Source organism: Myotis nattereri (genome assembly GCF_964212035.1).
Source record: "Myotis nattereri genome assembly, chromosome: 8".
NCBI lineage: Eukaryota > Metazoa > Chordata > Mammalia > Chiroptera > Vespertilionidae > Myotis > Myotis nattereri.
In genome coordinates, this window is record NC_138083.1 from 28,928,757 (window position 1) to 28,956,136 (window position 27,380).

At 41.7% G+C, this 27,380-nt stretch overlaps 1 protein-coding gene across 1 annotated transcript in view; it reads right to left on the reverse strand.

Annotated features, from left to right (window-relative positions):
• Window positions 1-8,613: 8,613 nt before the first annotated feature.
• Window positions 8,614-27,380, reverse strand: part of MCM8 (minichromosome maintenance 8 homologous recombination repair factor) — a 42,741-nt gene continuing 23,974 nt past the window's right edge. Inside the window, exons 12-18 of the mRNA XM_081096744.1 lie at window positions 25,972-26,113; window positions 19,229-19,424; window positions 16,681-16,900; window positions 16,165-16,374; window positions 14,129-14,205; window positions 10,001-10,190; window positions 8,614-8,990 (exon numbers count right to left, since the gene is read on the reverse strand). Coding sequence (XP_080952870.1) covers window positions 8,898-8,990; window positions 10,001-10,190; window positions 14,129-14,205; window positions 16,165-16,374; window positions 16,681-16,900; window positions 19,229-19,424; window positions 25,972-26,113 — 1,128 coding nt within the window. The 3' untranslated portion in view covers window positions 8,614-8,897. The remainder of the gene's footprint in view (window positions 8,991-10,000; window positions 10,191-14,128; window positions 14,206-16,164; window positions 16,375-16,680; window positions 16,901-19,228; window positions 19,425-25,971; window positions 26,114-27,380) is intronic.

Sequence of the window (27,380 nt, forward strand, 5' to 3'; positions counted from 1 at the left end):
CAGTTTTACACCTTGTTTTATAAACTACAATCAAAAGAGAAGACATAAGTGGGTTACATGAAATCCAGTGGTGTTAGATTAGGGAGGCAGGAGAAAGCAAAGTGTGGGAGGGGATTGGATAAAAAGTTAAATGATAGATCCATACTTCTTTTACTGGTACTGAGGTGGGTGCAGTATAGTAACTATACTATAGTTAACAGTCAGCAATGAACTCAGTAACACGGAGGGGATTTGTGGTCTCCGCAGAGTGGTGCCTGTGCTTTGAAGGGTCCGGAAAAAGGAAAATTACTTTGACATTCCAAAGATATGTTATAGATGCAAAAAGACAATAGGCTCAGTTAAGGTAAAGATTGACCTTTGTCAGAAGATACTGGCCTAGAATATGACAACCCACCATAAACTGCTTTTTAATTTTAAGTTTTAATTTCAGCCCTAGCCAGTTTGGCTCAGTGGATAGAGGGTCGGCCTGTGGACCAAAGGGTCCCGGGTTCGATTCCCATCAAGGGCACGTACCTCAGTTGCAGGCTCTCCTCCCCAGCCCAGGCCCTGGTCAGGGCCTGTGCAGGAGGCAGCCTATCAATGTATTTCTCTCACATCGCTATTTCTCTCTGTCTTTACCTCTCTCTAAAAAAAAAATAATCAATGGAAAAATATCCTCAGGTGAGGGATTAAAAAAAAAATGCTTTCATTTCAGGCCGAAGGCCTTCCCTGAGCTAATCAGGTTAGCATGTGGCCCCTTTTCATCCACACATTTTTACAGCTAAGGAAACCTAGACTTAGAGAGCTTAGGACACTTACTTATTACAGAAATATCCAAAATAATAACCAGTTGTTAATTAACTGGTTCATATTATACATTAATGATTAAGATAGTATTTATGTCATACATTATACTTATTGATGTTAATATTCAATAATATTGCAATGTTGCAGAATTGTTTTCATATTCAGTTCTGAGGGAAATGGAATGTTTTTTTGCTGCTGATGGGGAGCTGTTGGCCTCCCCAAAATGTGCCTCTTTGGGCTATAATTCTAGGCTGGGTCCTTTTAAGAAACAGCAGACATGGGAGAAGCTCTGAAGACCAAGTAGAAGTTACTCTTTCTGAAAGGATATTTGCTTCTATAAGGGAAATACCCATTTTTAAGCATGTTTCCCTCACTATGCCAGGACTGCCTTCATTATCAGTAGAGAAGGCATGGACTTAATTGTATATAACAATCTTACTCTTGCTTACAGTGCTTTTCCTGGTAAACTCATAACTGACTCTCTACCTCCAACATCTTTTGTCTTTAGAAAAAAGTAGTATTTAAGATGATGGCTTCTCCCATTTAGGTAAATTACTTGATGTCCTTGGGTCCTTCCCATATATACATGAGGTGCTAGGATATATGTTATCAAATTACATTTTGCTTTTCTCCTTGTCAACCTAAGAAACATCTAAATCCATAGAGAACTTTTAGGAGTTTGAGCCAAACTGATGGCAATTGCTGGTAAATAAAATCTCAATGGATTGAGACAACGAAATTGCACATAAACTCCATTTCTTTAACAGGACCCTTTCTCCTTTCTGTCCATCCACTCCGTTCCTTTATCATGAAGCCCTTAGGACATTAGATTCTGATCAGCATCAAACTGTTTAAGGAATAAGAAAGACTCAGGTCTGTTGACCACAGAAACAGAGCTTTGGTCATACGAAAGGTAACACCTCAGTTGTGTTACCACACCCTCATAGAACTAGACAGGATGACATCATGGTTAACATCAGGACCCGATACAATGATCAGCTACTCCCTACCCTGGTCCCAGCCAACCAGTAAAGCCCACAACCCCAGTTCCCTTAATCACCATGATTAATTTTTCCTGTATATAATCTGTTCCTGCATGGGCCATTGGGGAACTAGGTTTTAGAGTGCTTGCTTACCTGTGACTCTGAGTTTGGCGCCATTTCCTTAAAATTTTTACTTTCTTTGCTGCCAACTCCAGTTCACATCTTATTGGGCTTTGATGTGTGCAGGGAAATGGACCTCTTTAGTCTGGTAATGTTGTAATGTACCCCGCGAATCACAGAAGGACGCCTCAAGAAGTCGAATTAAAGAGTCACATTTATTGAAATCCGGGACTATGAGGGGGCATCTTGCTCTCCCAAATCTCATAGTAGTAAGATGGTCCCAAAACCAGACTTATATAGGCAAAGATCACAAAGGTATTGATTACATCCCCAGGTTTGGAATGAGGAACCTGATTTGCAAAAAAGCAGTTTACAGAAGCAGAAGCAGCATGTGATCTAAATCACAGTGTTGGGTCTCCAGGACACTGAGTCAACAGGGACATGTTACCTGGAGCCCTCTGACCTTGGGATAATCGTGCTGTCCTTCCCAGGTAAAGGAAAATGTGCTAAGACCCGTATGACCACAACCAATGGGATATTCACAGTACAATCAATTGGGTATTCAGTCGAATGGGATAATCTATATAATTCAGAAAGTCAAAATAACTTTTCTATTGTTAAACCAAACAGCAGGGTTAAAGTTAAACTATAGTTTCTACCTGAGATGATTGCTACCATACTTCAGTAACAAAAGTGTTCTGGAGAATGACAGTTTTGCAGCTTATTTTATACATTAGAATAAAAGGAGGAGAGGTAAAGAGGGTTACATGAAATTAAGAGTGTGGGAAAGCAAAGCAAGGAATTCTCTGATTGGATAAAAAGCAAAATGGAGAAACACTTCTTTTACATTGGTGGGTACAGGACAGTTTAATACCATTTATAGCGCATAGAGATGACTGCAGGAAACACGATAACAATGCGGGTTTCTGTGGCTTCATTCTCCAGAGTTGGCAGTTGGGCCTTGAGGGGTCTGGAAAAGAAAATTACTCTGACATTTCAAAGTAATCTTAGATGCAAAAATTCTCTTACATACAAAGAAGACAATAGACAGGCTCACTTAAGGTAAAGGTTGACCTCTGTCAAGGAAGATACAGGCCTAGGACATGATTACCTGCCATGACCAGCTTTCAGTTACATTCAGACCATCCTATCGTGATTCCTTTCAGTCCCTGAGTTTGTAAGGCCGCCATGCAGTCCTCCCCTGAGCTTATCAGGTTTAGTGTGTGGCCCCTTTCCCCACATTCTGCTAATCTGTTTTCACGTCAATTTGATTCTTAGATCAGGCAGAACAACCTAGAAGGGTGGAAGGAAAATTATTTTTCCTCCCCCACAGTTTTGGAGAGCCAGCCAGAACTCACTGGCTGGAACACTGCTAGCTCCTAGGACTGCTACACCTGCCAGATCTGTGACAAAAAGCCAGCAAGAGGTAAGCTTCGTACCCTGACAGTCCCTCTGATCTCTGTCTGCAAAGTTCAGTGGAAGTAGAAGTGGTGAGCAGGAGAAAATATTTGTGAAGCTAGCTTCTTGAGCCTATGAATTTTTTTGGTTTTTTTTTCATTGTTTTGTGTATGTCTCTTGTATTGCTTTTATGTGGACAAAAAAGAGGGTATGTACAAGTTCAGTAAGTGAAAGTAACATCACAGGGTGATCTGATACATTTGCTGGTGGTGGGGAAAATAGCACCAGAATGTTACCTGCGATTAGATCTTGCTTCAGCAACCTCACTCAGTACTTGATTTCTGGCTAAGAATTCAGAGCCAAGACTCAAACCATAAGAGAAAGTTTATTTAGAAAGTCACAGGTGGAAGAAGTGAGCTATAGAAGGAATGGGCTCAGGAAGTAAGTTACAGAGGCAAAAGAAAGGCCCTTGGAGCTCAGGAGAGAGAAGGGTAAAGATAAACGGCTTTGGGGGACAGGAAAGGCGGCAAGTGATTAAAACCTGTTCTACCTGCTATGGCAACAGCAGTGAATAAAGCAAAGTCTTTGTCTTTAGGAAGTTAGACAAGAGATGATGGGTTGGGCCAGAATAGTGGAATTGGAAATAATTAAGAGTAATTAGATTCCAGATAGTTTGAAGATAGTGCTGAAAGATTTGTTTTGAGTGATACAAGGTTGAGAGAAAGAAGAGACAGAGATAACCCCAACATTTTTGGCATGAGAAACCAGCATGATAGAGTTAAAATTTCAGAACATCATGGGAGAAAGGGAGGTGCCAATAGGAAAAAAAAAAAAAGGTTACGCACCAAGAACAACCATGAAACTGGCTTGGGATATCTAAACAGCAACACTGGAAAACTAAACAGAGCAATATTTAAAATTCTGAGTGAAAATGATTTCCAAACTAAAATTTTGTGCCCAAACTATCAATCCAGGGGTGAGCGTGGAATTTGCTTTATGAGCTCTTTCTCAGGAAGCTACTTAGAAGCTAGCTTCCCACCCTGGTCAGGTAGCTCAGTTGGTTAGAACACGGTCCCGAGTGCGGATTGGATTATCTGGTCAGGGCACATACAAAGAAACAACCGATGAATGCATAAATAAGTGGGACAACAAATGGGTGCTTCTGTTTCTCTTTCCTTCTCTCTCTAAGAAACTAAAATAAAAGAGAAAAAAAGACGGGTTCTAACAAAAAGAAGGAGTAAAACAAGAAAGAAGACACAAGAGCTAGGAAATGGGGGAGGAAATGAGAAGTCCCAAGATGACAGCTGTGTTGTTCTGACTGGAAAAGGCCAAAGAATTCTAGGAGAGAGGTTCCCAGGAAGTTAAATAGGCCACAGCGCTCGATTTGTTGTATGTTCTAAGAAGAGCCTTAGACTTCCAGGGGAGCCTTATGTCAAATTAGTGGGAGGTTCATAGAAAATTAAGTAATTAAAAAACAAATTATTAATTCCAGAGAAAACAAAAAGTACAAGGAAATGAATATTTGTCATAAGGCAAAGGCTGAATATAGATTTAACTAAAAATTGTGATGTACTACAAAATTGGAAATTGGCAAGTATATAATATGTACAAAAAAGGATTTAACCACATTCTGTAGTTGAAAGTTAATAATTTTTAAAACTGAAAACTTTAAGAATTAGCAATACTAGCATGTCTTTAGAAAAATGGAGTTAAACAGGATCACAGTTGAAATTCAGCAGAAAATTAGGGAATATAGAAGTATAGGTTTTAATATAAGCCTTGCATAGCTATTTATTTAAAACTAGAGGCCCGATACATGAAAATTCGTGTAAGAGTAGGCCTTCCTTCCCCTGGCTGCTGGCACCAGCTTTCCTCTGGCACCCGGGGCCCAGGCTTTCCTCCCTCTGGCCAGTTGCAGGCACCCGGGACCCCAGTCCGGCTTCGCCCAGGCCCCCGGCCACAGGCACCCGGGACCCAGCTTTGTCAGGAAGGACAAAGACCAGAAGACATCTGGTCTACTGGTCTAATTAGCATATTACCCTTTTATTAGTATAGAGTCCCGGTGCATGAAATTCATGCACGGGGGTGGGGGTGGGGCCCTCAGCCTGGCTGTGCTCTCTCACAGTCCAGGACCCCCGGGGGATCAGGCCTAAGCTGGAACTCAGACATCCCTCTCGCAGTCCAGGACCCCTTGCTCCTTACCACCCACCTGCCGTGGAGGCAACAGAAGCTCATGCCACCTCCACTGTGCTCGCCAGTCGTGAGCCTGGCTTCTGACTGAGCAGGGGCGGGGGTGGGGAGAGTGTGGCTCAACCAGAAGCCGGGCTCACTGCTTCTTAGCGCTGGCCCCGCCCCCTGCCCACTGGTGGTGGTGGGGCGATCTGGGGCCAGGCTGGCTGGGGGAGGTTGAGGCACTGCGGTGGCACCCTGTCTAGCCTCTGCGGAGGCTCAGGGACCGCAGTGCCATGGCCTCTCCCGCCGCCTCTGTGGGAGGAGGGGCTGCGGCACTGGACCGGGACTGCCATGGCTGGCCTGGCAGAGCAGGCTCGCTGGCCCCCCTCCCCCTGCCCACTGGTCATTCCAGAAGGTCATCCAGCTGTCTGGTCTAATTAGCATATTACTCTTTTATCATTATAGATTATTATAGATAGGGACATGTTTATCTTTAGTAATAAAAATAATACATCTTAAAAATTTATCAGTAACTAAAATGTTAAGCTAAATAAATTGAAACTTAGTTTCAGTTTATTTCTGAAAGATGTAAATTCATTTTTTGTGTGTCAGAACTATTTAAACATTAAAAAGTAACTGTGGGGAAGTGGAGAGCGGCTGTTGGCAGGCCTGAGGTAGTGCATTGTGGCTGACATGCCAGATCTGGTAGAAAGATGGGAGAGGGCGGTGGGCCACCTGAAGGCAGTATCCCATGCCTCTGACATGCACTGTGGGTGGGGATGGAGACAGTGCTCCAAAAGCAGGTGATTGGTGACAGAGCTGAAACAGATGGCTACACAGACAAGTGTGTCAACACGACTTTGCAAATCAAGGGCAAAATTAACTCCGTTTTAGTAGCTAACTATAAGAAACTTAGTCTGGTATTTGATGATATGCTGGGCACTGTGGAGATAATAGTAGAGATGTCAAAGTCCAGGTAATGGGTAAAGTGCCAACCATTTCTGCTGGAAGCCGATCCACCCTTGCTGCTTGATTGCAGTTGCTGCAGGGAAGAAACATCTGCACAGCTTATGTTTCAAGGGACCTGGGGTATATGACAAGTTTGCTCCCCCTCTTAAGCGCTATGTGTTTTAACCAGGACCACCTCCCTGAGAAAGGTTGTTTCCCCAGGTTAGGGGTTAACAGGATTAAGGAAGAGAATAAATCAGTAAATCCCCCTAGTGTTACAAAAATACCATGTACTACTTATGAAGAACTTGGACTAAGACTGTTGGCAATAAATTTGGGACTTGTTGGGCCCACATCTCCAGGGGTCTGCCAACCAGGGAAAGCACCAAAGCCTATACCCCTGGAGACCCACCAACACAGGGCAGTCCCAGGGAAGGCAAGCAGCGAGGCTGGGAGGACATAACCTTTACTGGGTAGGATAAACTCCTTCAGTCACTTCCTTGTAGTTTATCAGTAGAGCAATAGAATAGTGACCTTGGAATAGCCCTTATAATGGAACACAGAGATTAACCTAGACAAGATTAAAATCAACAGAACTAGATAGAGACAGGATTACAGAAATGAAACTGGGAACTGTAGGTTTCCCGAAACATACCATGATGTAATTATAGAGGCATGCTTATGGGATCAAATAGCATAAATATAGATGTAATCTACACTAATAAAAGAGAAAAATGGTAATTGGCGTACGACGCTACCCTTTTCATTGGCTAATCAGGGCTATATGCAAATTAACTGCCAACTAAGATTGGCAGTTAACTGCCAACAAGATGGTGGTTAATTTGCATATGTAGGCACAATGCAGGGAGGCGAAAGGGAAAGCAAGAAGAAGCCCCCTGCCACTGACAGTGATCGGAAACCCAGGGGGAAGCTAAGAGCTGGGGGGCAGGGCAAAGGCAGCCCCCCCCCCCCACACACACCCAGTGCACGAATTTCGTGCACCGGGCCCCTAGTAGAACAATAAAGAGAGAACCCAACCAGGCTGATCACCTGAACGCTGCCTCCGTGTCCTTCATTCTTCGCCGACTCCGTCCACACCTTTGGGAACCCCTGGACCTGCTGGGGCTGGCCCCCAACACATTTCCATCAACAAAACAGATGGCTGCCACATTTACTTAAGAATTCCCTGGATTGTGAGATAGTGCCAAATCTTCTGAGATGCATGCCCTCATTCCTTCAGAAGACGGGCACTTTAATGAGTTCCCTTGGCCATCTAGCATTCCAAGCAAAATTGTTTCCTCTAAGTATTCCCTTGATTCTGCATTCCATCCTGGCTCCGCCTGAACCTGAGATAGTAGGTTCACCTGTACCAGCTGCTGTGGCAGTGCCTGCACTCAGGCCGATTTAAGGAGTCTTGGACCCTTTCTCTGGGATCCCTGCCCAGCACCTTCCTACAGAGATGACTTAAAAAGAAAACCACCACACCATTCTATGAGATTGCATTCCTTCCTCCTTCCATGCCAGGTGCCTGTCCTCCATCGTCACTAATGCTCAACAGCTTTTGGCTTCTGTCCAGGCACCTGAACAAAGGACTAAAATCTCTACTGCAGCCTGGTTTTCAGTTTAATGTAAGGATCTTGAACAGCACTGCTAATGTAAATTTCAGTTTTTCCTTCTAGGACAAATATATCAAAATATATGCAACTTTTTTTTTGGTGAGAAGAGAGATTGTCCTATGACTTCTACCCATTTCCTGAGGCCTGTAGAAATAAACCTTTATCTACTTAAAGTTATACAAAAAATAGAATAAAAATAATACCAAACTTGGAAAAAAAAGTTTAACTTACAGTGCACACGGTGTGCTCAGGTGGGAGGAGGTGGCGGGATTTAAAAAAGTAACTCTGAATGTTTTCCCAAGTGGACATTTGGTATGCAATGCCCTGGTGTTGTTCAGTGTTTAGATCATTGGCCCTAGCACTGAAGGGTCCCGGGTTTGATTCCCAGTCAAGGGCACATGCCTGGGTTGCAGATTCAATCCCTGGCCCAATTGGAAGGCATCCAATAGATATGTCTCACATCAATGTTTCTCTCTCCCACCTTCCCTCCTTTCCGCTTAAATCCATGGGAAAAATACCCTCGGGTGAGCAGTAACAACAACAAAAACCCCCCACAAAAAAACAACTATGAAATAAAGGACTAAAAGAAAACAATGTCACTCCAATAAATTTATTTTAAAAAAATAACCAAAGACAGGTAAAAAACAAAACTATAATTTATAATTACATCATTCAGATTAAAAAAAATTTTTTTTAATGACTATTTTTTTTAACAAATGACTATCACTTTTTAAATTAGTTCAATACTCTTTTCTCATAATATTACTTCTGGGATGTCATTTTTCAGAATAGTTATTTTTTTCTGCATATTCTTAATTCTTGAGATGGCTTTAAAATGCTAATTAACCCAGGAGGGCCTAGCTTGATAGTCCTTTTACACAGTTTGAAGTTGGTAAACCTTGGGACCTTTTTTCAAGAGGTAACCTTGCTCATTTAGTGATCCAATAAAATTTTCAAAATCAGCAACCTGGAAGAAAACATCAAGAGTTAGCCCAAACAAAACAAAAAGAGACCACTAAGTAATCTGCAACATACGATTTTTTAAAATCTCTCAAAAACAAATGTACAATTGTCAAGTTTCTTGGGAAAATAAAATTATTTATACTTACAAAGAAAACTATACATATGAACTTTGGATTCTATAATGCAGGGAATCTTTTATATTTGTTTTAACTTTGTGTCTAAAAAATTTTGACTAACTTTTGAAATTAAGTGGGCAATTTTCCATATAAATTGTGTTACATGGAAGAAAAGGGGAAGGAGATTAAGAAGCACAAACTTCCAGTTATAAAATAAGTCATAGGGATGTAATGTATAGCACAGGGAATAGAGTCAATAAGATAATAACTCTGTATGGTGACAGATGGTTACTAGATTTATTGTGCTGGTCACTTTGTAAGGTATATAAATATTGAATGAATATAATATGATATGTCATCTGTAATTAAAAATAAATTTAAAACATAAACAGCCCTAGCAGTGTTGCTAAGTGGTTAGAAAGTAGGCCAGCCTTGGTTGGGTGGGAGGCAACCAATTGATGTGTCTCTCTCACATCAATGTTTCTCTCTCCCTCTCCTTCCTCCCCTCCACTCTAAGAAAAATCAATGGAAAAAATATACTCAGGTGAAAATTAATAAAACTAAATAAAATAATAAACAAAAATATCTTATTACATCCTTTTTCACTAAACTTTTCTATTGGTAGAATAAGGGGGGGGAGAGAAAGAGAGAGAGAGAGAAAGAGAGAGAGAGAAGGAGAGAGAGAGAGACATAGATCATAGATGTGAGACACACATCAGCTGGTTGGATTGAACCTGCAACCCTTCAGTCTGAGGGCTGATGCTCTAACCACTGAGCAACTGGTCAGGGTGCCTATTCCATTCTTTTAACCCAAATATTTTGATATTTAAAAGTTCTGTTATACATTAATAAAGACGTGCTGACATTATAAAAAAGACAAGTATTTGGTTTATCATACCTGAATGTTTAGTTCTCTGGCAATCTGCCGAAGTTGATGAAATTGAAATAAATTATTGTAAGTTCTTTCAGCAATGTTGTTGAGAGCAGAAATAAATCTTTTTGCTGTTGACCTATTGCTCATTCCAGAACCGTGCTGGGATCGCTCAAAATCTAGGTTCCCAAATTCATCAGAGTAAGTTCCCAGCATGCTTAATGGGAGAGGAAGAAAAACAAAGTTACCCAAGGTGGCATGGCTATAGAAATTTTCATCCCAGGCCTCCAGATTATAAGAAGAAAAATGTGGAATTATCATAAGGCTTCATGTAGCAGAGATTTAAACATGTGTTCATTGAGTGGCCACTATGAAATTCACTATGGTATTGGCTGGGGCTAAAAATATTTTGGACAGTTACCACTTTTAAGAACTTCTTGCCTATAGGGCAAGAAACAAACTGCAGGTTAAGGCTTAGACCTTTAGGAGGTAGCATGGGTGCCCTTCTACTCATACAGCATGCTTCTAGTGGCAGCAGAGGGAACAGAGTGGCCTCCACGGACAGGCCAATACCAGCTGAGGAATGAAGAGACAACCAGGTAAACTCTCTCCCTACGAGGAAAGGAAGAAAAGGATCTGCAGCTTAGAGCTAACAGAAAATTTAGATGGAAGGCATAAAAGACTTCAATGTGAGATCTGCCAGTTTTTGAAGCCTTTAGTGTGTGATATAGGTTAGAGAAAGGGAGATCTGCTCAGTTTCATCTTAATATCATCAAAGCTAGTGCTAATGGTCATAAGTAGTGTTAGTTACCAGTGTCCACTAATGTGCCAGAACCACATTTGTCACTTTATTATAGCCTCACTGCATGCTACCTCAGCACCACTGTTCGTGGTGTGTTTACACAAAAGGGGACTGAGACGCAGAGCTTAACTGTGTAGCTCCAGGTCAGACTCTAAAGCTCATGCTCTTCCAGCAATGCTGTACCGCTTTCACTCAGAGCCAGGGGACAGCGAGGCAATGTCACCTGGTTCTGACGCCAAACAAGCCCTAGAACAGGGGCTCTTGGGGGGGAGAGGGGGGGGGAATAATCCATTTACTTTCAAATAGAAATTACTTAACACAATAATTTCATCTTTAATATATTTTTAGCCTTGGAAAAGTAGATTCTTTTTTTAAATTATATTTTATTTATTTTTTACAGAGAGGAAGGGAGAGGGATAGAGAGTTAGAAATATCAATGAGAGAGAAACATCGATTCAGCTGCCTCTTGCACACCCCCTACTGGGGATGTGCCCGCAATCAAGGTACATGCCCTTGGCCGGAATCAAACCTGGGACCCTTCAGTCTGCAAGCTGACATTCTATCCACTGAGCCAAACCAGTTAGGGTGGAAAAGTAGATTCTTAACAGATTTATATATTAATTGCTATGAGAGCATATTAAAAAGAATAATTTCTGAATTATTATACACTCACACAAGGGGATACTATGCAGTTGCAAAAAAATAAAAGGAAGTTCTTTAGGCACTGATATAGAATGAACTCCAAGATGCACTGTAAGTGAAAAAAGCAAGGTATAAATGTGTGTGGCATGCTACCATTTCTCCATAAAGAGGGAAAAAGAATACACAGATACAGAGTTCTGATAGGTATTTTATATCTGAAAGTCACAACACAAAAGATATGTCGCTGCCACTGGGGCAAGAGAAGGAAGAACTAGGTAACTAGTAAACAGAGTAGGAACAAACTTTTTCCACTGTATGCTTTTTGAACTTTGGAATTCTGAAGCATGTGAATGTGTGAACCTATTAAAAATTTACCTGAAAAAAAGGAAAAAAAAAACCTAAAATAAGCTTTTGCTTTTATTGAGTAAAAATTGACATATATAAAAGGCGAATATGCAAAGTGTCCCCTTGGGAGTTTGACTGGGATACTGGCAGTTTGCTCGCTCGCTATGATGTGCACTGATCAGGGGGCGGCATGGAATGAAGGAAGGCCCCGGCCTGCAGCTGGAAGGCACCAATCAGCCCTGATCACCAGCCAGGCCTAGGGACCCTACCCGTGCACTAATTTTGTGCACTGGGCCTCTAGTAATCTATGTCTGCCCAGCTGACATGGCTCAGTGGTTGAGCATCAACCTATGAACCAGGAGGTCACGGTTTGATTCCCGGTCAAGGTACATGCCCAGCTGTAGGCTCAATCCCCAGTTTGAGACTTGCAGGAGGCAGCTGATCAATGATTCTCATCATTGATGTTTCTATCTCTCCCTCTCCCTTCCTTTCTGAAATCAATAAAAATATATTTTTTAAAAAATCTAAGGTAGACATACGATTGGTTAAAATATAATTTTTTTTCTTTTTCACCTTGTAGGAATCATGATCTACCAAATGATATAAAATACAAAGCTTATAATCTGTATAATAAAGAGGTAATATGCAAATGGTTGTGACACCCTCACGTGTAACGACCGATCAGCAGGAGGCTGTGTGCGCAGCCAGCACAGGTGGGCGGACTTGCAGCATTGGGGACTTGCGTGAGGCTTGTGTCCCCGCCCCAGGCGCTGGCCCCGGGGACGTGAGGCTCGTGTCCCCACTCATGGACCAGGGACATGAGGCTCGTGGAAGCCTACCTCTTTGGGGTGATGGATCGTGGGGCTCCCACACTGTGATAGGGCACAGGCCAGGCTGGGGACGCCACCCCCCTCCAAGTGTACGAATTTCATGCACTGGGCCACTAGTTTAACAATATTTGTTAACATCCTAAAGTATTTATTTATACTTGAACCCAGAAATATCATTTCTGAGAATTTCTCATACAGGTATACACTTAACCCACATATGAAGTATCTTATAGAGATTACTCTTTGTAAAATTGTTTGTAAAAGGAAAAGAATGGAAGATATTCATGTATCTAGCAATGGGGAACTGTTTAAACTATGATATCCTATCTAATAATAGACAAACATGGTAATTGACCGTACCTTCACTAGGCCTCCCATTGGCTAATCAGCACGATATGCAAATTAACCGCCAACGAAGATGGTGGTTAATTTGCATATACCGGCTGGGAGCGAAGACTGAAGACAACATGGAAGCGAAGCGCTACAGAAGGGAGCTAAGTAGAGGCGGCGGAGACAGGAGGTGGGAGGGCAAACCCAGCCGCAGCGGCTAGGAGCAGGAGGGCAAACCCAGCTGCAGCGGCTGGGAGCGGGAGGGCAAACCCAGCTGCAGCGGCTGGGAGTGGGAGGGCAAACCCAGCTGCAGCGGCTGGGAGCGGGAGGGCAAACCCAGCTGCAGCGGCTGGGAGCGGGAGGGCAAACCCAGCTGCAGCGGCTGGGAGCGGGAGGGCAAACCCAGCTGCAGCGGCTGGGAGCGGGAGGGCAAACCCAGCTGCAGCGGCTGGGAGCGGGAGGGCAAACCCAGCTGCAGCGGCTGGGAGCGGGAGGGCAAACCCAGCTGCAGCGGCTGGGAGCGGGAGGGCAAACCCAGCTGCAGCGGCTGGGAGCGGGAGGGCAAACCCAGCTGCAGCGGCTGGGAGCGGGAGGGCAAACCCAGCTGCAGCGGCTGGGAGCGGGAGGGCAAACCCAGCTGCAGCGGCTGGGAGCGGGAGGGCAAACCCAGCTGCAGCGGCTGGGAGCCTCAGCGGGTTTCGCTCCCTTCTCTGCTTTGCTCCAGCCGCAGGAAGCCCTATTCTTGCAGGAATCTTCCTGCAACAGGCCTCTAGTATCTAAATAATAGAATACTATTTAGCTATAAAAAGAAGAATTCTCTATGTCCTAATATGAAAAGATCTTGAGATATAATGTCAAATTTTTTTTTTTAAAGTAAAGAACAGTATAACTCATGCTATTTACAAAAAAGTAATGGGTGTTTTGGTGAAGGATGGGTGGACGGTAAATAGGATGGGAGCAAGTCTTCTCTAAATATGTAATTTTGAAATGATTTTAGAACTATGTGAATGCATTACCCATTCAAAAAATTTTTTAGTGTCAAGATTATTTACACAAATTTTAAACCAAGAAAGTATAGTTTCTTCAGAGAAAAATGTGATCCAATGGGCTAAATAAAAACAATTTTGCTTGGCCTAAATAAAATCTATACTTAAGATGGAAAGATGACTGGTACTTCATTTAAAACATTAAAAATTTTAATCTTACCTGTATTTCATAATTTCTACTATATCTTCAGCATCTTCTTTGGTTGCTTGCTCTCTCAATTCCAACCTTGCTCGTGCCTGTGAACCATTTTCAGATAACAAAATATAAATATAGGGTGTCCCCCACAAAAAAAGTACAGTGGGGCCTTGACTTATGAGTTTAATTTGTTCCCCGACGGAGCTGGTAACTCAAATTACTTGTATGTCAAATCAGTTTTCACCATTACAATGAATTGAATGCTTGGCTGATGTTGTGGCATTCACTGTGATGTTTGCTGCGCCAATCAGCGGTGGGGTATCTGAAGCTGGCTCGTAACCCGAATTTTAGCACGCAGGTCAAAGCAAAAAATCGGCCGAGAGACAGCTTGTATCTAGAAAAACTCGTTAGTCGGGACACTCGTAAGTCAAGGCCCCACTGTATATGCACTTTAACAGCTGATAACACTTAACTTTCACTCCTTTTCAGGTTTAACTGATTTGAAATAATGGGTGAAACCAGTATAAGCTTTGAACAAAGAAAATTTATCCTGAAGTGCCACTAGATTTTTTTCTTTATGGGGATAAAAAATAAAGTTTATGGTACAAAACTGGCAAGAGTTCAGGAAATGCAGGAAATGCATACACACAAATACCGAACAAAATGATTCTTGATGTTTGCGATTCCATTGGTTCCCATTATCAACAGTGCCTGAACCAGAACGGTCGTCAGTTTGAAAACAGGCATTGACCAAAAAAAAAAAAACCCAAAAATAATTCATTTCTGTAAATTCTTTTAAACTCTGAAAATCAATTGTATGTTAATAAATACTGATTTTATAATCATTCAAAGTGTGTATACATTTTTGGGGGACACCCTATATATTTAACATTGTTTGAACATGTATAGTACGTTTAAGATTTTGTTTATTTATTTTATACAAAAATTGATTTTGGGGGAAGGGAACTATGATATGAAAGTCAGAATTTTAAAAAAGTGACATGAAAATATTCACTCATTCAAAATATGGATTAGTGCTCACTTTGGCAGTATATATACTAAAATATGGATTAAAATTTATTTTTATCTACTAACATATCTTTCTGAATGTTCATTTCAGAAGATTTGATTATGAAATATACTTGGTTTTTCCTTGCCTTTTACTTTCAGGAAGTCATACCTAACCAATCTGTTAAAACAACAAAGAGGAGTAAGATTTTAGAAGCAAAAAGCCCAAACCCTGACCCAGCTAATTTTAACTTCCACAGTTCTCTTAGCATTCCATAGCTGTGAATAGATGTTATTAATATTAGAAAAATGGGCATTATCCTAGGGGCCTGTCATGTATCAAACCAAATAAATACTCAAGGTATTTGACACATTCCATGTTCTCAAATATTCAACCTTAGATCCCAACATCCTTAGTTAACCTAACCACTCTTCACACTATAGGAGTTTCCTAAGTGTCATTAAAAAAAAAAAGTTGCTGTATCAGTGGATACAGTGTCGGCCTGTGGACCGAAGGGTCCCAGGTTCAATTCCAGTCAAGGGCACATGCCCAGGGTTGTGGGCTAGATCCCCAATAGGGGGTGTGCAGGAGGCAGCCAATCAATGATTCTCTCTCATCACATTGATGTTTCTATCTCCCTCTCCCTCTCTTCCTCTCTGAAATCAATAAAAAATATATATTTTTTTAAAAAAGTTGCTTGCTTGTGTGTGTGTGGCTGGTGTGGCTCAATGGTTGAGTGTTGACCTGTAAAACAGGAGGTCACAGTTCGATTCCCAGGCAGGGTACATGCTGGGGCTGCGGGCTCAATCCCCACTGTGGGGGGGGGAGGGGGGAGCGGTGTGTGCAGGAGGCAGCCTATCAATGATTCGCTCTCATCATTGATGTTTCTCCCTCTCCCTCTCTGAAATCAATGAAAGATATATTTTTTTAAAAAAACATCTATTTTTAATAGTTCCCTGTAAAAAGAAAAACCAAGTCAATCATGCAGAAAATTGAGAGAAACCATATTACTCCTATCTCCCTTTTTAAGAAAATAACAGCTTAAACAAACCTCTGTTAATCGAATCAGAGATTCCAGCTGTCTAGTAGTGATTGGTGAGCTATTCAACCGCTGGCTCTGTTTCCGGAGCTCAAGGTAGAAATCTTGAAGAATCTGAGCAGCTTCTGTGGATAGCCTTGGATAGACATACTGACGAGCGTAACCAATGTACTTTCTCAATAGTTGGTGGGGAATTGGATCTATTGTTTCTCCAGCAACCACCTAACACATGATAAAAAAAAGCCCAAATTACAAGGACAAGTAGCAACTAAAATCTTTCAATTAAAATAACTTGTTTAGATAAATATAAAATTTAAGAAGACTCTTCAAGTAAGCCAAACATACTGTAGTTCTAGCTCTTGGTCTAGTTAATATAGATTATTTCTAGTAAAGTTTACATAAACCCTAGTATTATAATATAAAATGTAAGTTTATAATATGAAAGTTTATATACTACTGCTCTACAGTAACACACTGAACTTTGACATTCAAACAGAACTGAACTGAATGATTAAGAAGCATTTGTACCTTCAGTCTTTCTGATAATGGTTTATCAGAAACCACTTCAAGTATAGAAGTATTTGAATCTTGACTATTCAGACGAGCTACTGTGGCACTACTAACAGCTCTCTGCTTTCCAGCTCTTATTGCAATTACATGTTCAGAGAGTAAGTGATCATGATCTTCATTTGGAGTGTCTAATAGGATAAAGACCAAATCAAATCTGGATAGCAGGGCACTCCCCATTCTAAAAAGGCATGAAAGACAGAAGAAACAATGATTGAAATAGAAACAAGCTGACAACTTAGAAAACTTGTTTATTACTCAAGTTCCATGTAGAACTTAAAAAAGGTTTTAGATTATAGAAACAAGCAATAGCTTTTGGATAACACAGCTGCCAACTCCAGAGACACCGGCCATGTGCCCTTCACTATGTGCATCGTTTTGCATGTACTGCCCTCTGGTAGGTTGAGCACACGGCACTTTCTCACACCAGCCAAACCACTGAATTCTGTATGTCCTATATCAGGGGTCCTGAAACTTTTTAAACAGGGGGCCAGTTCACTCTCCCTCAGACCGTTGGAGGGCTGGACTATAGTTTAAAAAAAAACCTATGAACAAATTCCTATGCACACTGCACATCTCTTATTTTGAAGTAAAAAAACAAAATGGGAACAAAGACAATATTTGTATTTGCATGGGGCCCGCAGGCCGTAGTTTGAGGACCCCTGTCCTATATTATTACCCATGATCTAGGACCTTTGGATTTTTATGTTAAAATGCTGTAAATGACACATTACAGGTGTCTCGTTAAGGAGTTCTTAATCTTTTATTCCCTGTTGCTTTACCAACCCATTAAGTCACTCAAAGTATACCTATGCACATTTAGAAACAAAAAGCCCATTTTTTTCTTTCTTTTTTTTTTAATTGATTTTTAGAGACAGAGAAAGAGAGAGAAACATCAATTTGTTCTATTTATTTATGCATTCATTGGTTGTTTCTTTTATGTGCCACAATCGGAGATCGAACCCACAATCTTCTCATATCGGGACAACACTCTAACCAACTGAGCTACCCGGCCAGGGCAAGCCCATTTTTCCTTAAATAAGCATCTAATTAGTCATTACAATATAAATGCTGCAAACTACTTAATCACCTTCTCTGAACCCACCAATGAGATAATTCCTCTGAGATAAGAAAACTGAATTCCAGAGTGATTAACAAATTTCACCAACATCCCAAAGCAGGTTTGTGGTACCCTAAAACCTAGAATCTAGGTCTAAACCTGGAACCTTGTTCAACTGGATCCTTCTGATCTTTCCAATATAGCACTTTGTTATTTTATTAAGAAAAACTAATAAATTGACTTTTTTGGTGGTGGTGATATAAAAATACCTAGAACCTCAAAGTACAATTATGTATTTTACTGTGTACCATTTCTATATTAAAGGTAATAATTACATTAATAAACATTAGAAAATTAGCCTTTTTCCCCCACAAGAATTTAAGGTTCCAGTTTTTCATATGAGGCATTCTTTTGTCTTTTTCTCCCTTTTGCATCACTTTAGTCTATTTTCCCTTTCCTGTATATTTTGTTCAACCTGTACAAACAAATCAGAAGAGAAAGCATGTGTGCACATAAATATAAACATTGTTTTTGGAATAAAGTGGGATCATACTACATATATCTGTAATAATAAAAGGGTAATATGCTAATTAGACCAGACATCTTCTGGATGTCATTCCTGACATCCAGCCCTGGTTGCTGGTAGCCAGAGGAGGGAAGCCCGGGTGCCGGAGGGAAGCTGGTGCTGGCAGCTGGGGGAAGGCCTACTCTTGCACGAATTTTGGTGCATTAGGCCTCTAGTGAGTATATAATGTGCTCTTTTCACTTAACAGTAAAGCATAGATGTATTTCCCTATCAGTACTTAGAAAGCTCCTTTCATTCTCATAAGACACTGTACAGTCTTACTATATAGTTTAATTACTTCCCTATCAATGAGCATTTTAAGTTGTTTCCAATCTTTGGCAGTGTTAAACGATGTAACATCCACATATCTTTGTGCACTTGAGTCACTATTTTTGTGAGTATAATTCTAAAAAGAACTGGCAGGAACAAACAATGTGTACATTTACAATAGTGATAAACATGCCAAGTTGTCCTTCAAAATGCTAAATTCTCCATCCGCTTGCCAATAATGATTATTAATATTTGAAATGTTTGCCAATCTGGAAGATATCAACAGTACTTCACTGTTTTAATTACGTGTTCAAACACCTATTTTTATTAAATATACTTTTATTGATGAAGGGAGAGGGAGAAAGATAAACATCGATGTGAGAACGGAACATCAATCGGCTGCCTCCTGCATGCTGGGGATTGAGCCAGGAACTCTGGCTTGTGCTGACTGGGAATGAAACCAGCAACCTTTGGTGCATGGGACAAGTGAGCCACAATCATTTACTGAAAATCTGTAACGTCTATGAACTATCCAATATACATTTAATTATCTTTTCCATATTGATTTGTAGGGATTCAATATATTAAAGGTATAAATATTTGAAGAGACTTACTTTAAGTTCTCAGAGACTGTTTTGGCTTTATTATAATGTCCTCCAACTGGATTTGCAGCAGCAATAATGGAGGTTCTTGCAGGGAGGCTACAAACCATGCCAGCTTTAGCAAGGCTAATGCTTTGCTGTTCCATGGCTTCTAACAAGGCTTGATGTTGATTCCCCATCTTATCAAATTCATCTATTCCACAAATACCTATGATCACAGTAAAATAATACAGGAAAAAGTGTTCTTTGGTCAAGTTGTAAATTGTAATAGAAATTATCCCACAATAAAAAATATCTCCACTGTTTCCAGCAGTTAAAATTATCAAGTGTCATACAATAAAGAATTCCTGATTTTTTTTACAGCAAATAAAATGTCTTAACTTACTCTTATGTAATATTTACTCATTTGGCATTTTCCACAGGGAAAGCGCTATTTTATGAGGGTTACAAAAATGAAGAACATATGAGAGTGACCCTCAAAAAGTTTAAAGACTTAAATCCAACAGGTGAGACTTTTAAGATATATACGTATTCAAGATAGTATACTTCAACAACTATAAGAGGTATGCATAATTATACAACACTAGAGGCCCGGTGCATGAAACTTATGTGTGGGAGGGGCATCCCCTAAGCCCAGCCTGCACCCTCTCCAATCCAGGATCCCTCTCACAATCCAGGACCGCTGGCTCTTAACTGCTCACCTGCCTGACTGCCTGATCACTGCTAACTGACCCCCCTGCCAGTCTGATCACCCTAACCACCTCTGCCGGCTGACCTGATTGCCCCTAACTGCCCCCTCCTGCCGGCCTGGTCACCCCCAACTGCTCCCACCCCCACCGGCCTGGTCACCCCTTACTGCACCCCTGCCGGCCTGGTTGCCCACAATTGCCCCCCCTGCTGGCCTGGTTGCCTCACCGCCTCCCTCTGCTGGCCTAGTCACCCCTCACTGCCCCCCCCCTCCCCCCGCTGGCCTGGTCGCCCCACATGGACTGCTGCTCAGTCGTTTGATTGTCCCTCACTAACCCCCCGCCAGCCTGGTCACCCCACGCAGCCTGCTGCTCAGTTGTTTGGTTGTCCCTCACTAACCCCCCGCCAGCCTGGTCACCCCACGCAGCCTGCTGCTCAGTCGTTTGGTCGTCCCTCACTAACCCCCCTGCCGGCCTGGTTACCCCATGCAGTCTGTTCGGTTGTTTTGGATGTGATGGCCCCTAGCTCTTTTGGGGGTGGGAGGAGGTTAAAAGAGGAAGGGATATCTGCAAAGTTTTTAAGAAAAAAGTGATTTTTTTGGGAATAGTACAGCAGCATAATTTGGAAAGAAATGAATAAAGTCAGAAGTCCTAATGTAGTTCTCAGCAATAAGGAAATCACTTAACCTCTTTAAACAAAATATGAAGACCTACCACTGACTGAAGGCATTTTATGTGCCAGGTATATTATAGCTGATCCATATGTTACTGGAGACCCTCAAACATTACCTTGTAATATTTTTCCTCCCTTCTTGCCCATACCCCGAGCATCCTGTTAGGTGGACATCCAGAGGGTGTTGCTGTGGTTAACCCCCTTACTTACAACCAAGTAAGCATGCCAGCTCAGAGGTCAGTCCATGCCTCCCTGGGACTGAAGGTATTACTGGATATTCTCAGTATTACTAGCACAGTGCCTCAGGAGAGGGGACAGTGCAGAAACAAAGTCAAGCTGCTACTTTGCCACTTTTCAAAGTTTTAAAGCATGAGTTGGCAAACTTTTTCTGTAAAGGGGCAGATGTAAATATTTTATATTTTATGAGCCTGTTACATATTCTTGGGTTTTTTGGTTGTTCTTTACAATCCTTTAAAAGTAGAACACCCATTTTTAGATATAAACTATACTAAAAAAGGGTAAAGGCTAGGTTGATCTGTGGATTGAATTTCACTGATCCCTGGTTTTGAAGCATTTAACTTTGAAAATTTTATACTTTCTCTTTTCTTTGGCTACAATTATTAAATCTTGTTGCTTTTAAAGAAATGATCTATTTCATTAGATATTGAAAAAGGAAAATATTACAAAACATCCTTCTCCTTTTTCCCCCTGTAAGTGTTCAGTAAAGATGTTAGTTGTGTTTGTTTTTAGGATCTGAACTCTGCTAACTAATATTCCTTTGTATTTTAACAATGCTACTTTTTATTTTATTTATTTATTGACTTTTTAAAAAAATATTTTATTGATTTTTTACAGAGAAGAAGGGATAGGGACAGAGAGTTAGAAACATCAATGAGAGAGATCAATCAGCTGCCTCCTGCATGCCCCCCACTGGGGATGTGCCCACAACCAAGGTACATGCCCTTGACCAGAATCGAACCTGGGACCCTTCAGTCCATAGGCCGACGCTCTATCCACTGAGCCAAACCGGTTCGGCTATTTATTGACTTTTTACAGAGAGGAAGGTAGAGGGATAGAGAGCCAGAAACATCGATGAGAGAGAAACATCAATCAGCTGCCTTCTGCACACCCCCTACTGGGGATGTGCCCGCAACCAAGGTACATGCCCTTGACCGGAATCGAACCCAGGACCCTTGAGTCCACAGGCTAATGCTCTATCCACTGAACCAAACCGGTTAGGGCAACAACAATGCTACTTTTTAATTTACTGATTTTAGAGAGAGAAAGGGAGGAGGGTGAGAGGGAGAGGGAGAGGGTGAGGGAGAGGGAGAGGGAGAGAGAGAGAGAGAGAGAGAATGAATATGAATTTGTTGTTTTACCCATCCATGGGATGATTCTTGTATGTGCCCTGACTGGGGATCAAACCTGCAATCTTGGCATATCGACACAATGCTCAAACCAACTGAACTACCCCCGCCAGGGGCAACAGTGCTACATTTACCATCATAGTGTTTGGCTTGTCTACCTATATTTGAAAGAAGAGGCAGCTCTTACCATTCCACATCTTTTTTTTTTTTTTTAAATATATTTTATTGATTTTTTACAGAGAGGAAGGGAGAGGGATAGAGAGTTAGAAACATCGATGAGAGAGAAACATCGATCAGCTGCCTCCTGCACACCTCCCACTGGGGATATGCCCGCAACCCAGGTACATGCCCTTGACCGGAATCGAACCTGGGACCTTTCAGTCCGCAGGCCGACGCTCCATCCACTGAGCCAAACCGGTTTCGGCTACCATTCCACATCTTAAATCACACTGGCTATCTGTATAGCTAAACCCCGTATCACCTTCAACTTCTATGGAAAGTTTGGCAGTTTCACAATGAGTATCCTTTTCTTATTTATTATTTTCTTCACCTGGTGACTGGTAAAAATACTGTCACTTCTAATGAACAAATATTTATAAATCCCTTCTATATATCTTATTATGTTCTAGGCATGTGAGATATAGCACTAAAATGACAAAATTATTTGCCCATATAAAGCTTACAATCATTGGTGTAGGGAGCCAGATTATAAAAAAGTAACCCCTATAGTATATTAGAAGGTAGGAAGTGCTACAGAAAGAAAAGGTACAGTAAGGTAAAGAAAATAAGACCTGATGATGGCAGTGGGGATTAGAATTTAAAATATAGTATATAGCAGTGATGGCGAACCTTTTGAGCTGGGCGTGTCAGCATTTTGAAAAACCCTAACTTAATTCTGGTGCTGTGTCACATATAGAAATTTTTTGATATTTGCAACCATAGTAAAACAAAGACTTATATTTTTGATATTTATTTTATATATTTAAATGCCATTTAACAAAGAAAAATCAACCAAAAAAATGAGTTCGTGTGTCAGAGGTTCGCCATCACTGGTATATAGGGAAGGCCTTGCTGGGATCAGAACATTTGAGCAAATAATTGAGGGAAGAAAGGGAACAAGCCTTGCAGATATATCTGGTGTAAGAATGTTTTATACAAAGAGAGGAGCAAACACGAAGGTCCTGATGCAGGACTGTGATGTGCTTGCTGTACTGGTGGTGACCATGGTATATCAAAAAGGCCATTGTAGCTGGAAAAGAGGAAGTAAGAGGGAAGTAGAAGGTAATGAGGCAGAAGATGTGGTGAAAGGCCAGAATGTGAATGACCCTAGAACACTATCAATACCTGGGCTTTCACTAAATGAGACAGGGAGTCACTAGATAGTTTTGAACAAAAGAATAAAGTGATCTAAGTTTTAATAGGGTTTCCCTGCCTTATTAAAAACTAGGGGCCCGGTGCACGAAATTCGTGCACTGGGTGTGTGTGTGGGGGGGTGTCCCTCAGCCCACCCTGCCCCCTCTCACATACTGGAAGCCCTCAGGCATTGACTCCCATCACCCTCCGATCACCTGATCGGCCCCTTGCCCAGGCCTGACGCCTCTGCCAGAGGTGTCAGGCTTGGACAGGGGACTCCCATCTCCCCCCGATCACTGGCTCTGGCCCCCGCCCAGGCCTGAGGCCTCTGACCCAGGAATCATGCCTGGGCAGGGGACCCCCATCTCCCTCTGATCGCTTGCTCCACCCCCCGCCCAAGCCTGACGCCTCTGACCCAGGCTTCAAGCCTGGGCAAGGGGACCATCATATCCCCCCAATCCCCGGCTCCGCCCCCCACCCAGGCCTGATGCCTCTGACCCAGGCTTCAGGCCTGGGCAAGGGGACCATCATATCCCCCCAATCCCCGGCTCCGCCCCCCACCCAGGCCTGATGCCTCGGCCAGAGGAGTTGACCCTCATCACCCTCCGATCACCAATCACCGGATCGGCCCCTTGACCAGGCCTGAGGCCTCCGGCAGAGGTGTCAGGCCTGGGCAGGGGACCCCCAGCTCCCCACGGTTGCAGGCTCCGCCCCTGCCCAGGCCTAACGCCTCTGGCCTAGGCGTCCGGGCAGCGGGGACCTGCAGTGGCAGCGGGGGGCGCCGCGATCGTGGGTTTCGCTTTAGGCCCCGGCAAGGGACCCCTAGCTCCTGGGACTGCCAGCGTCGACCTTGCCCAGCTCCCATCGCTGGCTCCACCCCTACTTCCTGCTATCACTGGCCAGGGCGGCAAAGGCGCCTGATTCTCGGATCATGGCTGGGGGGCAGGGCATGCCCCCCAGCTCTTAGCTCCCCCCTGGGTTTCCGATCACTGTCAGTGGCAGGGGGCTTCTTCCTGCTTTCCCTTTCGCCTCCCTGCATTGTGCCTACATATGCAAATTAGCCGCCATCTTGTTGGCAGTTAACTGCCAATCTTAGTTGGCAGTTAATTTGCATATAGCCCTGATTAGCCAATGAAAAAGGTATCGCCGTACGCCAATTACCATTTTTCTCTTTTATTAGTGTAGATAGGAACGGCAAGGGTAGTCATAGGCATGCTGAGAGATCACAGTAATCCATGTGAGAGATGATGGTGCCTTAGATCAGGGTAGTAGCGATGGAGAAAAGGCTGGATATTTAATATATAGTTGATCCTTGAACAACACAGGGGTAGGGGCGCTGGACCCCCATGCAGTCAGAAATCCGCATATAATTTTTGACTCTCCCCAAATTTAACTACTAATAGTCTACTGTTGACCAGAAGCCTAACTGATAGCATAAATAGTTGATTAACATATTTTGTGTATTATTCGTATTATATACAGTGGGGCCTTGACTTACGAGTTTAATTCGTTCCGAGACCGAGCTCGTTAAGGAGCTCATTAACTCAAATTACTCTATCAACTCAATGCAAAAAATCGGCAGAGAGACAGCTGGTATCTCAAATAACTCGTTAGTCGGGATACTCATAAGTTAAGGCCCCACTGTACTGTATTCTTACAATAAAATGAAAGAAAAGGAAATGTTATTTAAGAAAATCATAAGGAAATATGTTTACAGTAATGTATGTATTTATTGGGGGGGGGATCACATATAAGTGGACCCATGCAGTTCAAACCATGTTATTCAAGGGTCAGCTGTATTTGGAAGATAGAGCCAACAGGATTTGCTGACAGACTGGATGTGGGTATGAGAAAAGTCAAAGATGCTCTTCTGATTTGAGCAATCTAAAGAATGGAATTGTCACTTACTGAAGTGAAGACTGTAAGAAGAATAGATTTGAAGAGGAAGAGCAGGATCTTGGTTTTAGACATGTGTAGATTGAGAGAGTTGTAGAAATATTGCACAGGCAATAGTATGTGCCTGGAGTTCAGGGGAGAAGAAATATAAATGTGGAAATTTTCAGCATTTAGATAAGTAAAGCCATAGACTAGAATAAGGTCACCAGGAAGCTAAGTATAGACCAAGAAAAAAGGAACAAAAGCTAAGCACTCTGAGGTGCCAACCAGCTAAGAGGTTAGAGAGATGAAGAACAGGTAAAGACCGAGAAGGAAAGGTAAATGAAGAAAGAAAACCAGAAGAGTGCAGTGTCCTGGAAACCATCAGATAAAGCATTTCCTGGAGGGGGCAGTGATCAGCTGTGCCAAACATGGCTCATGGGTACTGGATTTAGAAATGTGGAGGTCACTGGCAAACTGGAATAAATGACTTTAACTGGACTGGAATCTGGGCAGAGCCTGACAAATTCATAGGAACATGTTTTTCCAACAGGTTAAAGCATCACAAAGAGAAATTTAGGTAACAAAGCTCAAATGAAGATTCGTTCTTGCTCTAGACCTCAATTGGATTTCTTATAAACTATCAGTCAAATCTTTCTGGCACTCATCCTGAACACCCTGATTGGGTCTGTGTGGTCCAAATGCCTCTTGAACAGAATATAAAAGAAATTGACTAAAAGGAAAAGGCTTAAAAAAAAACCTAAACAAACCCAGAATTATTATCAATCTTTGGTTTCTCACCTTGATCACCAAGTACCAGGGCACCAGCTTCCAAAGCAAAATCTCCTGAGGAACTGTCTTTTGAAAGAGTTACAGTCAAACCAGAGGTGGTCGTGGTATTACCACAAACATACACACCACGTGGAGCAACGCTGCATACTGCCTGAGGAAACAAAAAGTTTATTCTCCTAAGAGCTTTACCATACAATTTTTACCACCATGGCAAGAGGAAGGTATTATTGAATCCCCATGTATTGATGCAGAAATCCATGTCTGCAGAGAAAGTAACTCACACAGCCATGAAGGTGTGAAGTCAGGAGTCAATCAAACCCAAGCAGCCTGATTCTGATGTCTGTGGTCATGTGAATACACATTCCATTTTATGCTTCGTTTTCAAGTTCAAATAGCAAAAACTTGAGTACCAATTTTTAATTCCAAAGTATCCAATGCTTCTTTAAACATCAGGTAATAAAATGGCTCAAGAATGCCTGAGTAAACAATCTATGGCAGTTCAAAACAGTAGTCAAATAGCATTACAGTTAAAAGCATGGACCTTCAGTCAGGCAGACCCGTTTTAATCCTGACTCTACCATGTATCGGCTGTGTTGCTCTAAAACTTCTCAGAGCTTCAGCTTCCTTAGGTTTTATCACGTACTGTCCTGAGGAATAAATGAGATCATGTATGTTAAGGCACTTAACCGGTACCTGGCACATAGTAAGTGCCCAATTCAAGGCCACTTTACATGGCTCTGCACTGTGCAACTCCAGGAGACCGATGTCAGTGTGATCTGGACTTGGCAGGACACGACCCAATACCTATGGTGCCCAGCTTATAAACAGCAGCTATAATTATTTTATTACTTGTAATTCCTTATTTGTTAGTCTGAATAGGACGGTTCACTAAATGGTTAGAGGAAAAGGGGATTAAAAATACAAAGTAACTGACTCATAACTGTTAGTGTTAGCCTACTTTTTTTCCCCATTTTTTTATTTCAAGAAAAATGATTTTAAATATAATGTTACATGCAATAAACCTTAATATTTCAAGAAAAATGATCTTAAATAATGTTACATGCAATAATCATTAATATCTCAAGAAAAAACAATTTTAAATGATGTTACATGCAATTAAACACCAATTATTCAAGAAAAATGATCTCATATATATTACATGCAATAAATATTAATATTTCAAGAATAAAAGGATTTTAAGTATGATAACATTACCAAAACTGTACTGACATAGTATGATCACAAAAGTTGTAGGAAATATTAAAAACCTGCAAATCACAGGATTACTTCTATTATATTCTAGAATATTTTTTCCCGTCTGGCTCTATTTTTGTTCATCAGTTTATGTTGTTCATTATATTCCACAAATGAGTGAGATTATGTGATATTTATATTTCTCTGACTGGCTTATTTTGCTT